Source organism: Nelumbo nucifera, chromosome 5 (assembly GCF_055504915.1).
Source record: "Nelumbo nucifera cultivar China Antique chromosome 5, China Antique-T2T, whole genome shotgun sequence".
Taxonomy (NCBI): domain Eukaryota; kingdom Viridiplantae; phylum Streptophyta; class Magnoliopsida; order Proteales; family Nelumbonaceae; genus Nelumbo; species Nelumbo nucifera.
This window is the reverse complement of record NC_142653.1, coordinates 81,924,134-81,941,255: the sequence shown is the minus strand read 5'-3', so window position 1 is coordinate 81,941,255 and position 17,122 is coordinate 81,924,134. Positions and strand designations below refer to the sequence as shown.

General features: G+C 41.6%; 1 protein-coding gene and 1 non-coding gene across 3 annotated transcripts in view; one reads left to right on the top strand and one right to left on the bottom strand.

Annotated features, from left to right (window-relative positions):
* Window positions 1-3,465: 3,465 nt before the first annotated feature.
* On the bottom strand, window positions 3,466-3,538 carry TRNAK-CUU (transfer RNA lysine (anticodon CUU)). The gene has a single exon. It is a non-coding gene; the product is annotated as a tRNA-Lys (tRNA).
* A 66-nt stretch (window positions 3,539-3,604) lies between these two features.
* The window catches only part of LOC104593807 (uncharacterized), a 30,045-nt gene continuing 16,527 nt past the window's right edge, over window positions 3,605-17,122 (top strand). Inside the window, exons 1-3 of one of the 2 annotated variants that reach the window (XM_010253821.3) lie at window positions 3,605-3,765; window positions 3,840-3,891; window positions 7,933-8,039. In XM_010253821.3, the coding sequence (XP_010252123.1) occupies window positions 3,653-3,765; window positions 3,840-3,891; window positions 7,933-8,039 (272 nt within the window). In that variant the 5' untranslated portion in view covers window positions 3,605-3,652. The remainder of the gene's footprint in view (window positions 3,766-3,839; window positions 3,892-7,932; window positions 8,040-17,122) is intronic. The other variant, XM_010253822.3, reaches the window with a different exon arrangement.

Here is a 17,122-nt window from a genome sequence, read left to right as displayed (position 1 = left end):
AGGTCGGGTATCTGCAAACAAGCGTCATTGAACCGCTTGATGTAGCACCGGATGGACTCACCTTCTTTCTGCACTATGCTGAGGAGGCTCTCTTGGGTTCGCGGGCACCTCTTGTTGGTGACGAAGTGAGAGACGAAGACCTGCACGAACTGCGCCCAACTTCTTATTGACCTTGGTGCGAGGTTCCGGTACCAGGTGCGGGCCACTCCTTTGAAAGTAGTGGAAAAGGCCATGCACATGCAGGACTTGCTAGCCCATGCCAGGTGCATCTGGGACTAGAAAGCGTCCACATGGTCATTTGGATCGAAAGACCCATCATACTTGTCCCGAGGGGGGAGCTTGAAATCCTTTGGCATGGGGACAACAAGGAGTTCTGGAGATAATGGGGAAGGAACCGAGAGGAGGGGGGTAGTTTTCACTTCAGTTGAGCACACCTCCTCCTTTACTTTGAGCTCAGGAGAGGCTCTGGAAGCAGTTCGGCGAGCTCGTCAGCGCCTCCGTTGTTGCTTTGCTGGTTTGGCATTAGTGCTCGATGCCTCGGTGTTGCCGAGCTCAATGGGCTCGGACTGTTGGTGATGGCTCTGGACCGAAGGGCCCTGTCTGTAGCCTGCTGCTAGGACCTCGAACGGGTTGTCTGCTAATGGGAGCTCGAACTGCGAAGGTTGTGGTGACATGGGCTTTGTTGGGTGAGAGGCCCCTGACCCGCCCACCGACTGCAAGGCGGGTGCCGAGACGGTAGCCGGCTTCTCTTTCTTGCCACGAGAAGAGGCGTGGCTTTTGGCTGGATCTTGGACTTGGGAGGCTTCTTCCCGATGAGGCCGCTCACTCCGACGGGTTGGTTTGGCCTACTTCGTGGGTGGGTGCCGAGGTGGAAGCGACACCTGGGCCTGAGGTAGAGAGGAAAACTGTTGCTGGTACTGGTACTGGGAGACCTGGTGCTGCACTTGCTGTTGGTAGAGTTGAAACTGTTGGAACTGTTGCATTTGAGCCTACATGGCCCGCATGCATTGCACCAAGTCCTCCAATTGGTTCGGGTTGGCCGCTGGGGGCACAACCGATGGTTCAGTAGGGGTTGCTCCTACGATAGAAGGGAGCGGAGCAATGGCGGGTGCCACTGTAATAGGCACATTCAGGCTGGGGACTCCGTCCACGATGAGGGAGATGGTAAACTATCCAATGCAGACAGTAGGAAGCTGGGGCTGCTCCCCACTAGCGTTCTAGCTGTTGCCTCGTCCGACATTGCTAGAAGAAGCCATGAAGAATGCTAAGTTTTTTGGAAGAGAAGTGCTGTAAAAGCTTGAAGGAAGGCTTTTAGAAGCGATTCCCACAGACGGCGCCAAATGATGTAGCACGATCCGGGCACTCCTAGCTGGCTGCTGACTGGCTCCTTATTGGCAACGGATGGCACTTGAGAAGATAGAAAGAAGGATTCGTAGGGATTTACCTGGTGGGAATACTCCGAAGCTTAAGTCAGAACATTGGGGAAGGAGAAGAAAGAGAGTGCAAAAGCTAAGAGTGTAGGTCGCGCTTTTTCAATGTGCTCGAGATATTAGTTCGCGAGCAAGCCAAGACTCAGGTTGAGTATATAAATGCGGAAGTATTCAAAAGTCTAAGAGAGAGCCCTTCTCTTTTGCCTCAAGGGCTTTTACAGGGAAATTACTGTCAAATCGAGTGTAACCGCCACTGGGCCCCTGCCGTAGCCGTTACCTGCCAGGGCTGCTCAGGTGATCGTTGCAACGTACCTCTCGCTTGGATGAGTGACACGTCTTAAAGGGGCAGGCACGCTTCCGCCTGCTGAGAGACGTGGGTGCAGACTGTCGAAAGGACAGGGACTGCGCCGTCAGTTAAGAGACGTGGCGCAGACTGATCGGTATGGTATGTCAGTTAGAAGCTTCCTGAGAAACGTCCGCGCCGCTTACTCGCGAGCTACTTTGTAGCGAGCTTGGGAATACTTCAGGGTTGCCCTTAATAAGATTGTTCTCTAGGGTCTTATCCGCTTGGGGGCCGGAGCGAGCTGGTTTCCCTAGTACGTGAGCTAAGGCAGTCTTGGAGTATCCCCTTCTGGGTAGCTCGGGGAACCCGAATCTCGTGTTGTAGTGAACTTCTACAACGAACTATGATATAGCGAGTTGCTTTATGGGCTCGTTACTTAGCCGTGGTCAGGTTACGATGCTGAGCTGTTGCCCATGCTGAGTCAAGTCCACTTGTCATCATTTCATAGGTCGGGTCAAATCATCCTTCATCACCATGCATGGACCACACGTGGCCTTGTAACACTTAGCCACCAGAATGAAAAGAAGAAACAAAACTTCAAACTTAAAAAGACTCCATGGAAAGGTATTCTTAGTTCTAACATCCAAAAAAGACCCAATGTTATATTTGAAAAGTTATAGCTTCAATTTCTTCCTTATTTGATCATTATCATCATCATCCATGCCTTATTCTAAATATATGGGATTGGCTACATGAATCCTATTTTGCCAATCTATTTTATTTAAATCAATATCCACTCTTAAATTATTAATGATTAGATCATTTATTACTACTTCTATCCATGTCTTTTTTGGTCTACCCCAACCTCTTCTAATCCTTTCAATGTGTAACAAATCACTTATAATTGATATAGTTGATGGTCTTCTATGTACATGACCATCTCATCTTAGTCTATTCTCTATCATTTTATCACCCACTCGACCTACTTATAGGTTTTTACGGATAGTTTCATTCCTAACTCTATCCTTTCAAGTTGTTTTATATCCCGTCTATTGTAATATAGACCAAACCAATTCAATCCCTTTATCTTGTAGATGCATCTATTTGGGTCAGATTCAAATATTAATTGGGGGCTCAACTAATGGTGACTGATTGGTAGAATCTTTGACCATTGTGGCAGAGACCTAGATCATACCCTATTGTGTAGCCCCTTCAAGAAAAAAAGAAAAAGGAAAAAGAATTAATCCACTTTACCTCAATTGACTTTATAACTAAAATCTTATTAAGTATCAATGTTTTCAGCTCATTAACCCATCAATTTTCATCTTATGGATCCCAAACAAAAATACATCTAAAAGTTAGATCAAGGTATATTTAGATTCCATTTGTAGCCCTGATTGGACTTGTTCATGGGCCAATAGGCCTGGCCCTAACGAAAACAATCATCACCATCATCATCATCAATATCATCGTAGTCATCATGATCATCACCATTGTTGAATTTTGATGAACATGATTACTACTTTTAGGACAGTGATCCTAGCACCATTGTTAGCATTCCATTAGTTTTGAACTTTTATGAAACCTTTTTCCCTTTCTTTTATTGTAATGAAAAGAAAAAAGATAGGAAAAATTCAAAATTTAGATATTAGATGGCAAAATGCTCTCATAAGAATTCAAAACTAAACTTTTCTTTCTTCAATCTTAAAAAACGAGGAATACCAGACATTAGAATAAAAAATAAATGAAAAACGCCCACCGTGGGGCTCGAACCCACGACCACAAGGTTAAGAGCCTTGCGCTCTACCGACTGAGCTAGACGGGCCTGATGACTGATGTTTCGATGGAAGTTTATTTACAATTTAGATCGAAAGGTCAAGCAACATCTAGCTCTTCATACCATATAGTTCAGTATTGCGGCGCCATGACGTAAAAAATCATGGAGTGGCTATGGACGATCGCCGAACTCCTCGTCCTGGTAGCTCTGATTCTTACTTTAGGCTTACCATTGGCAGTCATCATCGTGGCTTTTAGAAGAAGATGCAGTCACATGTAAGTCTTCATCTCGAAATTTGTCTCCATTTGTTGTTCTTCTTACTTACTGGTACTACCCTTCTCAATCTCAGTAGCGCCGACGATGCACATCCTATTTTCGAGGACCCTAATTCTCTGAAACAGGTAATTGCTTTTCTTTTGAAGAACATAACAACTCCAGTCAATTCTGGTCTCTTTGCAATTATAATACTGGGTCTTTACGAATTAGGGTTCCGTTTTGATTGTCTTTTGCTATATACTATCGCAAATTCTGTTTGTTTCTTTCTTACGTGATCCACTGCCATTGCGTGCGGAAATTCACATACATTTAAACATAAACTGGGTATTTTCATGGATTCTCAACGGGAATATTGTTGTGCAAGGTAGATATTTTTTTGTTTTTGTTTTGTTTTTGAGAAAAAGATGAAGTATAAAATTGTATTAATATGAAGAAAAAGAGCCCATGTACGCCAAGGATCTGTACAATGGGAATATACAAAAATCTGCACACCCGTTTTGCTTCTTTCTTACAAAAAATAAAGTATCAAAAAAAAAAAGTTGTATGGTCTCCAACAGTTTGTGCAAAGCAGCCCAAGACGACAACATCCCAATAATTTTCTTAATCATCACTGTCTCCTCATTACTCTTATTATCAAATATACAAGCATTCCTCACACCCCAAATGGCCCAAACATCTGCATCAGAATCCAACTTCAACAAAATTCTTCCCTTTCAACTCAAGCCTCCAGATTGCCAAGCTTTCAAAAAATCAATCGAAGTTTCTGGGAAATATGTTTGAATCCCAAACAAACCCAAAACTTTTGCCCATACCCCACCAGCATATTTGCAATGAAGAGAAAAGGTGATCAGTTGTCTCTATACAGCTATCACAAAAGACAATTTGGGTTGTCCACTGTCACTCATCTTTTCAATAAGTTTTCAGTAGTGACTAGTGAGATACATGTTTTGTACTGCCTCCCAAAGCAGAAAAGAGCCTTTGAGGGGATTAAAGAGCACCAAATCCTTGACCAAGTGAAACTACTATCACTTCTCTGAGACAGCTCCCTGTAGAAAGACTTCACTGAGAAAGTCTTGGAACCATCCCTGTCCATATCCTGTTATCCTGCTGGATCCTGTTTATGTTAGCATTTTGCAATATCTGAAGCAACTCTACCATTGACCCAACCTCCCAAGGTAGATATTTTGCAAAGTTTGCTATTGGAAAAAGTTCAATACATGCACTTGAAAAGAATGCGAGGAGCAAGTGTATGCTAAATCTGAAGCATAACTTTGGAAGAGGTTATCAGAGATGAGCATGGGGTCTCAAATATGCTGACCCTGTTAAATCTTGTAATATGGTATAATTGTACAAATAAGGCCAGTACCCAATTTTAGTCCCAGTTATCTAGGGTCTTGGGAGGGGGTGGACTGGTAGAAACCTAACCTTTGGCATTTTTTTGCACAAAGTGGTTGGTCTTAGGCTCGAACCTGCATTGTCATGCTTGTCAGCCTGAGGTTTTACCATCACACCAAGCAATGGCCCCTAATGTGGTATTTTTTTATTGGACTTTTGGTACTCCTAGTATGGTATATTTGCACAGGTAAACATTATTCTGCAGTATTGGCAGATAGTCTTTGGTTGAGTAGTTTGCCACTTCATAGAATTAAAATTATCAAGTTACTAAAAATGTATATATGGATGAAAACTATACTTTTGATTCATGGTGCTTGGATGAAAAAGTTGTTGCTTGCTACTGTATGCATCCATTTCTCATCAGGCATACTTGTTTTGCAGTTTATGCTTGCTTGAGTACTCTCCTTATGCTAATAAGAGTACAGGATCTTATGCCTAGCATATAAATAGTGGACGAAAAAGATGAAAAAGAAAGAAAAAAGAAAGTTTAATTAGATATTTTTTTTGAGAAAATTTAACCAGAATTCATTAAGATGGGGGGGGGGGGGGGGTACATGAGAAGATGTACAAAGCAGGGGACGAACCCCTACAAGTTACAAAGGAGGAAGCTTGTCGCTAATGATGTCAAACCTTCCAACATGTCAGCTTTCTCATAGGATGGAGTCCACTTGCTGCCTATGCATGACAAATGATGTAATTGAGTATGGACCTGTAATGGATTGCCTATTATACCTTTTCTCTGTTCTAACCCTTCTGCTTGAACCTAGCTATATGGGATTGGCTACATGAATCTTGTTCTGCTATTCCATTCTGTTCAGTGTCATATCCATAGTTAAATTATGAGTGATTAAATCATTTCTTATTACTTCAACCTATTTCCTTTTTGGTCCACCCCTAGTTCGGTTCTTGGGTAGGGCCCAGTCCAAATTCTTGGATCTGACCACCACCTAGGTTGGTTCCAGGGTCCGGGTGTTTACCTTACCTGAACCAACCTGAAGAACTGGCCTTGGTGGAACATGCCTGGGTGTAATCAAGGATCAAAATATCGATACACCTGGGGGGTTATTGGTGCATATTGATAAGACTGATACACTTTTTCTTGTTTTTTTAATCTTTAATTTTATCAGCCTGGAGGGGCGCCTTCTATCATCCAAAACTTTGAATCCCACCAGGTGTATCCATGTGTCTCCATGACCACTGATACAGATATGATGCACTCAATATTTTGATCCTTGGGTGTAATTTGAACTTAGGTATGGGTTTGAATGATGGGTTATGTATTAATTTTGTTGTATTGTTTGGGTTGATTGTGGATTGTATTCTATTTGCATTGAGATTTCATTCAACTAAATTGTGGAATGTGTATAAAGGTTGATTATGGATTAGTAATGATTATGTGATATTCTTATGTTTTATTTTCTTTTAGATTGAATGACTATATGGATTTGAAATGTGGAATGTTTATGATAGATTGTTATCCAAGGTCAAAGCTTTGAAAGAAAGAAAAAAAACAGCATATGACCTTGGAACTGACCTTGGAATCGCCAAGGCCAGAATCAACCTCGGAACTGATCTTGACAGGTTAGGTTCTGGTTCCAAAAACCTGGAACCAACCTCTACAGGGTAGGTTCCAGCTTCTGCCTTGGAACTGGACCAAACTGACCCATGCTCACTCTACTGCCTAACACTTTGCTCCATAAACATTGCTGGCCTTACAACAACATATTGTAGTAATATGTGATTGGGGTGCAATATTTATTTCAAACCCGTCTTGTTGACAAAATTATCTGAATATTTGATGTTAAGTTGAGAAGCTGATTTAGAACTTGTGTGTGTAACTGACAAAAAAGGTTCCTTTGCTTGTGCAATTTTGCTGATAAAAATATTCAGAGTACGTACATATCTTTGTATAGGTTCAAGCAGGGGTACATGAAACATCACCTTTATACCATACCACATTATTATTTTTATTATAAATGAGAATTAACAATTGAAGAAAAAGGCTAAAATCATATATTATCATAACTACTTCAACTATGGACCTCTTCAAGGATTTTTCTGCAGATGACTTGCTTAGAGGTTGGAACATAGTAGCAGGCTCTTCCATCCCTCCTACTATTGTTAATGAGGAGTGGACCCCACCTTCACTTTTTTTTTCTATGAAACTGAACTTTGATGGCAGTTTCTATGGGAAACCCTGGTCCTTCTGGAATCGAGGGTGTGATTAGAGATACGGAAGGAAGAATTTTGGCCCTTTTGTGTGGCCCTTTAGGGGTGGGTGACTCATTAAGAGCAGAAGTAATGGCGCTTCTTCAAGGGCGGTTGGCTAAACAGTTGGGCCTCCAACAGTTAGAAGTGGAAGGGGATTCAAGATTAGTCATAGGCTGGAAACAAGGAATTTGGACGCTTGGCCCCTTAGACAGCATATAAGGGAAATAATGAATTTGACATGGGAGTTAGGAGCACAGTTTAACTGGGTTAGGAGAACAGCAAAGCAAGGGGTCAATGGGGAGACTTTATTTTGGGCATGCTTATAATTTGCTTATCCTATGAGGGGTCAACTTTTTTGAAGGTGGCAGTTGTAATTCTATAATTCTCATAATTAATAAAGTTACTGTTTCCTATAAAAAAATATTATCATAACTAAGCCATGGGGGCCTTATGCCATTGCACCATGTGAAGTTAGTTGATTTGTTAGTCAAGCATAATCAAAATCTTGTATGAAATTGTTTTTTTTAAAGTAATAATTATGCTGGATACATTTGTTCCAGGTTCCCAGCCCTTCAATCTTCGATCCTGCTGAGAAGTACATATCTTTGATAATTCCTGCATATAATGAAGAGCACAGGCTTCCTGGTGCTCTCAGTGAGACCATGAAGTAAGTCCTTACTAATTACTACCATCAGCATTATTTCTCTCTCTCTTCCCCCCCCCCATTATTCATTTAAGGTGTCACCTACACAATGCTAGGCAGTCACCTAGGCTTATGCCTAATGAAAGTGATGCACCGAGGACTGTTGCCTGGGGATGACAAGATCACACTCACACCTTGTGATAAGGCCATGGACAGTCAAAGTGATCAACATATTTTCTTTTATGTATTACCTTATCTTTTTGTTAAAGATACATTGCTACACTTATATTCTAAACTACTTGTTATGCTAATGCAATAAATTGATTGGCTTGAATTGTTCTATAGGCATGTGAGGAAGATACGTAAAAGGGTATTTATGTTAACAAAAAATAAATAAATAAATAAAGGAAAAAAGGACCATGAGATAGATTCTGCTGAAGAGGAAAGCAATTAAAGCAACGGGACTAGGGGTTTGAAGGAGTAGGAAGGGAGGTAGGGTGGCCAACAACCTCAAAAGAAGCTATGGGCCAAAGATAATATAGATAATGTATGCACATATATTTAATATGAAAGGTGCCATATCCATACTATATAAAGTGGACACTTGCCTTGGGTTCCATGCATTTCATAAAAGTTAAATCCAAATACCATGCATCATGTATGCTAATACTTATCTGCACACGTGCATAGCATGTGCTCTTACACAAGTACGTACAAATGTTAGTTATTCGTAAATCTGTTTTATGCCATTTGATGTGATGATCGTTTAATCATTTGTTTTTGCATTTACAGGTAATAATGGGTTGATTCTCAAATTGTTAATAAGAAAGGGTTAATGCCCAAAATTATTTATTTCTTTGGTTTTCTCATTTTAAACACCCAAAGCCTAGTTGACACCTTGCTTAGAGAGTTAAAGGACTAAGAAATTGTACACCAGGATGTTGAATCTATCCGGTAAGAAAAGAGGTAAGAACTTCTATTAACTATATAACAAGAACCACCAATAAAAAAACTATATAAAGAGAACCTTACACATAAGGCTCAGTTTGGAAAGAGTGCAAAATTATTTAGTTCTTTGGTTTTCTCATTCTAAACATGCCAAAACCTAGTTGACATCTTGTTTAGAGAGTTAAAAGAACTAAGAAATTGCAGCGCAGGATATTGAATCTCTCCAACAATAAGCAACAGAGGTAAGAACTTCTATTAACTGTATAAAGAGAAACATCAATAAAAGAACTGTATAAAGAGAACCTTACACATAAGTTTCAGTTTGGGACAAGTGCAAGTACAAGGTCTAGAAATACCGTATACAAGGTTTTGCACTGAACATATTTGTATTTGCGCTGTTCCTAAACTGAGCCTAAAGGAAAAATGAGGAACATGGCCTGACTTATTTAGCTCTCCTACTTCTGAAAGAACTAAAATTTGACTTGGAACAAACCCCCACATGGTACATCTAGCTTGGGTCCACACAGGTATCATGTGGAAGGATTTTAACTTGCCGAGACACCCAAAATTAACCAGGACACCTTATTGTCTAAGTGGTTCTGCTTCTAGGACTCAAATAACTCAAGAACAATCTCAAACAAATTGAAACCTGTCCAACAGATGACTCAATATAGATCATAGTTTTCAAGGTGCTGAGGCAAGGCTAGGCGATGGGGGGGGGGGCATGCCTTGTTGCCTAGTTGCCAAGGCAAGCACCTGGGCCTTGCCTAGGTGATCGGATGGGATTTTTTTGAATAAAAACCATGAATCCTAGGGTAACTCCCTAGGTTCCATAGCAAGCAACAGCCATCTTTCAAATGTCTTTAATCTTCATAAAAATGTCTAAACTTCATTTAAAACATAGAAAATCAACATATTCATGAAGAAATGAAAGAAAGAAAAGAAATTTCAGAAAATAGAGGGGGTGAACCTCTATTTTTGTCCTAGGAGAAGAAGAAAAGGAAAGAAAGGAAGAAAAAAATAATATGTGTTGATTGAACAAAATTTTAAGTTCTTCCATGATTATTGGTTCAACTTTGATGCCTTTGAGGGTTCAAGATAGTATACATCTTGGTTGAACCCTAACAAATAAGAAAAATAATAAAAGGAAACTAATATTTTAACTCAAACTGAATCATTTAGTTTAATGTTTCTTTTATTTTTGTAATTTTAGAAAGTTAAGAACATAAAAGTATCCAAGAGTGCCATGTAAAATATCTTGCCAATTAAGTGAGGCAACCCTCCATGAGTGCTTTATCGCCTAGGCATTACTCTACATGTTAAGCTACCTTGGTATTACCTTATTGTCATAGTTAGATAGTATATTCTAGAGGTAGTCTCTATTTTATATGATAGTGGGTTGTTCTTCTATCATTTGGTGTAGCAATAACAGACATGCCTCTGCTGGGTTATTTGGTTTTTCATTTTACTGATAGCAGCATGTTTGTGTTTCATTGGATGGTCACAAGAAACTGTTGTGACTATATGATCTCATGAAAACCAAATCACCATGCACTCATTGGATGATTTGGTTTATCCTTTTGACTTATAGAATGTTTGGGTTTTTTCAGAGGCCACAATAAAGTGTTAAGATTATGTGAACTCATCGCTCTACATGTTAGGCAACCTTTGTATTCTTTTGGTATTCCTAAGAAGGTAGTAGATCACCGAGGTAGTCTCTATTTTATCATATGATAGTGGGTAGTTCATGTATCACTTCGGGTAGCAACAAGAGTGCACACATTGGGTAATTTTGTCTTTCATTTGGTTGATAGAATGTATATGTTTTATTGGATGGCTGTGGAAAAAAGTGTTGTGGCCATGTGGACTAATTGAAACCAAATCACCTAGGCATGCACTCACAAGGTGATTTGGTTTTAAATTTGATTATTAGACCCTTTCTTGTTTAATGAAATCTTTTATCTTTCATCTCAAAAAAAAAAAAAAATTATTAGCATGTTTGTGACTTATTGGAGGGTCATAATAAAGTATTGTGACCTCGTGAATTCATCAAAATCAAATCACCCAGGCATACACTCATTGGGTGATTTGGTTTTTCTTTTGATTGATATTTTGATGGCATTTTAGTTTTCTATTAGAATGTCACAACTCACAAGAAAGTATTGTGATCATGTGGACACATCACAACACATGTTAGGCTACCTTGGCATTTTTTGATTGTCATAGTAAGATAGTAGACCTTAGAGGTAGTCTCTGTTTTTTCATATGCTAGTGGGTTATTTTTGCATCATTTGGGGTAGGAAGAAGGCATGTACTCATTGGGTGATTTGATTATTAGCATGTCTGCTTTTATTGTAGGGTTGCAAGAAAGTGTTATGACCATGTGAACTCATTGAAACCAAATCACCCAAGCATGTACTCATACTGTGATTTGGTTTTTCATTTGATTAATAGCATGCTTGTGTTTCATAGGAGGGTTGTATGAAAGTGTTGTGGTCGTGTGAACTCATCATTCAACATGTTAGGCTACTCTAGTATTTCTGAATTATTATGATCAGTTAGTAGGTCTTAGAGGCAATCTCTATTTTTTCATATGTTATTGGGTTGTTAGTGTGTCATTTAGGGTGCACTCATTGGATAAATTGGTTTTTCATTTAATTAGTGGCATGTTTATGTTTTATTAGAGGATTGTAACTAAATGTTGTGACCATGTGAACACATCAAAATCAAATTGCCCAAGCAAGCACTCATTGGGTGATTTGGTTTTTTGTTTGGTTGATAGCATGTCATGTTTTATTGGAGGGTCAAAAAAAGTGTTGTGGCTATGCGAACTCATTGCTCCACATGTTAATCTATTTTTGTATTTCTTGATTGTCAAAGTAAGGTAGTAGACCCTAGAGGCATAGTTCTCAAAGTGTCGAGGTGAGGCTAGGTGATGGGTTTTTTTTTGAATAAAACCCGTCTTTCACTATTAATTGTCTCCTAGTTGCCTAGGTGATGGGTTTTTTGAATAAAAACCATGAATCCTAGGGTAATTACTTAGGTTCCATAGCAAGCAACAACCATCTTTTGCTATTAATTGTCTATAATCTTCATAAAAAATGTATAGGTTTCATTTGAAACATAGGAATAAACATAGTCATGAAAAAATGGAAGAAAGAAAAGAAATTTCAGAAAATAGAGGAGTTGGGTCTCTATTTTTGTCCTAGGAAAAAAAGAAAAGAAAAGAAAGGGTAAATGAAGAAGAAGAAATGATGACGAAAATAATCAATATGTGTTGATTGGGTAAAACTGTGTTCTTCCATGCTTATCAGTTCAAGTTTCGAAGTGTTCAAGGCAGTATATGATGTGGACGCGTAGTGGGAGCAGCAACAGCAATGATCCGGTGTTCTCATCCTATCCAATTCGGCAGCAACAGTTTTATCCATTCGACAGATTAGATTAGACTATCCAGGATATTCTCAGAAACCCCAAAGAGGAGCAGCAGATCTGAAGGCTATCATACATATTAGGGCAATACAGTGGCTGAAATATTTGGAACTATTCACAGATTACACTGTGGATGACATGTTGAGGAAGTGGGGTGAAATTACAAATTGCACACAGACCAAGTCAGTAATGAAAGTGGTTTGGACTCCCCCACCTAGAGGATTCTTGAAATTAAACTTTGATGGATGCAGTAGGGGAAATCCGGGGCAATCGGGGATTGGAGGTGTTTTTAGGGACGAAAATGGGGTCATCTCTGCCATGTTTCTCAGGCCCAATTGTAGTGGGTGACTCCCTTAGAGCTGAGATCCTTGTAGTTATGGAAGGAGTCCGGAAAGGTAAGGAGTTGAACATCAAGAAATTCATAATTGAAGGGGATTCAGAGGTGGTGATAGGATGGTTGACTAAAGATCAAAATGGTTTATGGAAGTATAACAATGAGAGGAGGAAATTCATGTGGCTGGTGCGGGAGATGGAAGTTAAGACATGTTGGGTTAAAAGATCGGCTAATTCCCTAGCTGACGGTTTAGCTAAACAAGGGGCAGAAAGGGATTCACTGTTTTGGGCTAAGCTGTAATTTTAGTGTATTCTTTTTCTCTTTTTCTTCTTTTTCTTTCTTTTATGAGGCTCTTAGTGACTCTTGGAAGATAAGTGTGTTTGTCTTCCTCCTGTAAATTTTCTACTGATGATTAATGAAAGTGTTATTGATAAAAAAAAAGATTAGATTAGACTATCTTGTTATTCCTATCTTATCTTATTAAGTTAGTAGATTAGATTATCTTATTTTATTAGATTAGGATTAAGAAAACTTATCTTATCTTATCTTATCAGTTCAGTAGGATTGATTAAGGGAGTCTTATCTTATCTTATCAGTTCAGTAGGATAGATTAAGGGAGTCTTATCTTATCGGTTCAGTAGGATAGATTAGTAGGGAGTCTTCCTAATTAGCAAGGAGTCTTTCTAACTAGCAAGGAGTCTTCCTAAAAGTAGGACTCTTATCTCTTGTAATCTCCTATTTAAGGAGCTGAGAATATTGAATAAAGGCATCGAAAATTTTAGTCAAGAAGAGAGGAAGGAGAGTTAGGTGATCTCTTGGACAAATCACCATTAGGGCGGCCAAGATAGGTTCATCAAGAGCAGGGAGGAACAAGGGAAAACATGAGGTTTTCCCCGTGGACCGACCCGTGACGAGATCCTATTCGCAGGCCCATAACATTTTGGTATCAGAGCAAGGCGTCATGGGTGATCGGGAGCAGCTGTCGTCCAGGGTCCACGAACTCGAGCACCGGCTCGTGGAGGCCAGCTTGGAAGTACGGGAAATCAAGGACGAAGTCAGGGAGCTACGGCGTCTGATGGAGTTATTCCTTTCTAGCAAGGAGAGGAACACAAAAGGGGAGGCAGCCACTAGCGGCCGCCGACCGGATCTGTCGGAGTCTTCCGGCGAGCAGCAGATTGTCAACCAGGGGGCCGCGGTCATTCCCAAGTACAGCAGGTTGGAATTTCCGTCGTACAACGGCAACGGAGATCCCTTGGGTTGGCTGTACCGGTGCGAGCAGTTTTTTCGCAATCAACGGACAAACAACCGAGACAAGGTAAGCCTACCTGCCTTTCACCTAACGGAGGAAGCGCAACTCTGGTTCTATCGATTGGAACAGGAAGAACCCAGACTCAGTTGGACCCAGTTCAAATCCTACTGCCTTCTTAGGTTTGGGCCCCCATTGACAAGCAACCCCTTAGGTGAACTGATCAACCTCAAACAGACGGGAATGGTGGCTGAATACCAGCGCCAATTCCAGACCCTCCTTGCTAGAGCAGCTTCGGTACGACCGGACCAGTAGGTAGACATATTCACCGCAGGGTTAGCAGAACCCTTGAGGGTGGATGTGGAGATGCAACACCCCCCCAACCTGGTCACAACCATGAATATAGCTCGCGCCTTCAAACGCAAGCTACAACTCAGCCGCGGAACCTTCAGTATGGGGCGGCCTCCATCAGCATGGGCATCCCCGGAACCACTCGGAATGGCTCCATATTCAGCAGCTAGCCAAGAACGGAAGCCACAGACGAGCAACAGTTCCAGATCAGCATCCAGTGTGGGGAGCAGCGTCGTTGCACCCCCTATTAAGCACTTGTCCAGGGTTGAGATGGCGGAACGCAGGGCGAGGGGACAATGTTTTATTTGTGATGAACTCTACTCAGTAGGGCACAAGTGCAAGAGACTTTTCTGCCTCCTGGTGAAACAAGAGGAAGATGAGGATGAACCCTCTTCATTGGAACCCGATCCAGGAGGGCAAAGTCATTCCACCTATCCGGGATTCCTTTGATTGTGTTTCAAGACACCCATCCTGAATTCGAGCTTGAGGACAGGCTCGTAGTCCAGGAGGGGAGTAATGATGTGGACGCGTATTGGGAGCAGCAGCAGCAATGATCCGGTGTTCTCATCCTATCCAATTTGGCAGCAACAGTCTTATCCATCCGGCAGATTATATTAGACTATCTTGTTATTCCTATCTTATCTTATTAAGTCAGTAGATTAGATTATCTTATTTTATTAGATTAGGATTAAGAGAGACTTATCTTATCTTATCAGTTCAGTAGGATAGATTAAAGGAGTCTTATCTTATCTTATCTTATCAGTTCAGTAGGATAGATTAAGGGAGTCTTATCTTATCAGTTCAGTAGGATAGATTAGTAGGGAGTCTTCCTAATTAGCAAGGAGTCTTCCTAAAAGTAGGACTCTTGTCTCTTGTAATCTCTTATTTAAGGAGCTGAGAATATTGAATAAAGGCATCGAAAATTCCAGTCAAGAAGAGAGTAAGGAGAGTTAGGTGATCTCTTGGACAAATCACCATTAGGGCGGCCAAGATAGGTTCATCAAGAGCAGGGAGGAACAAGGGAAAACAGGAGGTTTTCCCCGTGGACCAACCCGTGACGAGATCCTATTCGCGGGCCCATAACGTTTTAAAAATGTTGTGGGCCCGGGCGTAGGATCTCGTCATGGGTCGGTCCACGGGGAGGACCTCTAGCTTCCCCTTGCCCCTCCCTTTGCGTGCAGACCCTATAAATAGGAGATTATAGGTGAGATTACAAGAGGATCTCGTCACCCTAACTCTCCTCAACTCTTTTCTTGAATGAAAATTGGATACCATTACTCTCAAATCGAAGCTCCTTAAATAGGAGATTACAAGAGGTGAGAGTCCTCCTTGTTGGAAGACTCCTTGTTGAATTCGACTGCTTATAGATAAGACTCCTACTTGGGAAGGATAAGGCTTCCCTAAGATAAATCAAACTCCTACTATTCTTCTAATAGATAAAGTAAGAACAGATAAGAGAGATTGCTAAGGATAAGATAAGCTGCTGCCATGTGGGACCCTCTTCACTGCTGCTGCCGGCGGCGGTACGCCCTCCCCACGAACGCATCCACAACATTACACCCCTCTTGGGCAACGAGCTTGTCCCCAAGCTCGAGATCTGGGTATGCGTCTTGAAGATCAGTCCAGGGGATCCAGGTGGCCTCGGCTGATGGTAGGTCGTCCCATTCCACTAGGACTTCGAGAATACCCCAATTGACTCGAGATTGAACAAGAGCTCGAGGCTGGAGAATGAGTCTGCCGTTCTTTAAGGGTGGTAGGGGAGGTACCTTATCAGGAGGAGTACCTGTAAATGGCTTGAACAAGGACACATGGAAGGTATCATGGAGTTTGCTGTGCTCTGGCAGTTCGAGCTGTATGCAACTTTCCCGATCCGCCATAAAACCTTGAAGGCCCGTAAAATTTGGGAGCTAGTTTAGGGGGAGCTCTGCGTCTGAGGGAGTGTTGCCGATAGGGCTGGAGCTTCAACCACACGAGTTGTCCTGGTTCGAGAGTTAATTCCCGGTGGTGCTGATCATAGGCATTCTTCATGTGTGCCTGTGCTTGCTGTAAGCGGAGAGAGACTTCGGATAGGAGGGCATCGCGGTCTTGTAGGCCACGATCAATCTCTTCCAACCGCGTCGAACCGGGTTCGTAGGACAATAGGCAGGGTGGGTCCCGACCATAGACGACCCGAAATGGTGTCATTTCAAGAGAAGAATGATAGGCCATGTTGTAACAGTATTCGGCCCAAGGAAGCCAATTCACCCAACGCCGTGGCTGGTCACCCACAAAACAACGGAGATACATCTCTATTGTATGGTTTACCACCTCTGTTTGCCCGTCTGTCTGAGCGTGGTAGGCGGAGGAAAAGGCTAGGGTTGTACCCTGCAACCGAAACAGCTCCTTCCAGAAGGTGCTAGTAAAAACTGGGTCCCTGTCACTGACGATGGATTCGGGTAGCCCATGCAAACGGAAAATGTGTAAAGAAGACGTGGGCAACTGAAACCGCGCTATACTGGTGGGACAGGGGAATGAAATGAGCATACTTGGAAAAGCGATCCACCACCATGAATAAGACCGATTTTCCGCCGACCTTGGGTAGGCCCTCAATGAAGTCCATAGAGATATCAGCCCAGATTTGTGTTGGGAGTGAAAGAGGCTGGAGAAGGTCTGCCGGGTGCAGGTTTTCCCATTTTTGTTGTTGGCACGTGGAGCAATTCTGGATGAAGTCCCGAACCGAAGTCCTCATACTAGGCCAATGGAAATTGGCTTGGACGCGATGCAATGTCTTCTGAATGCCTACATGTGTGGAGCTATGTA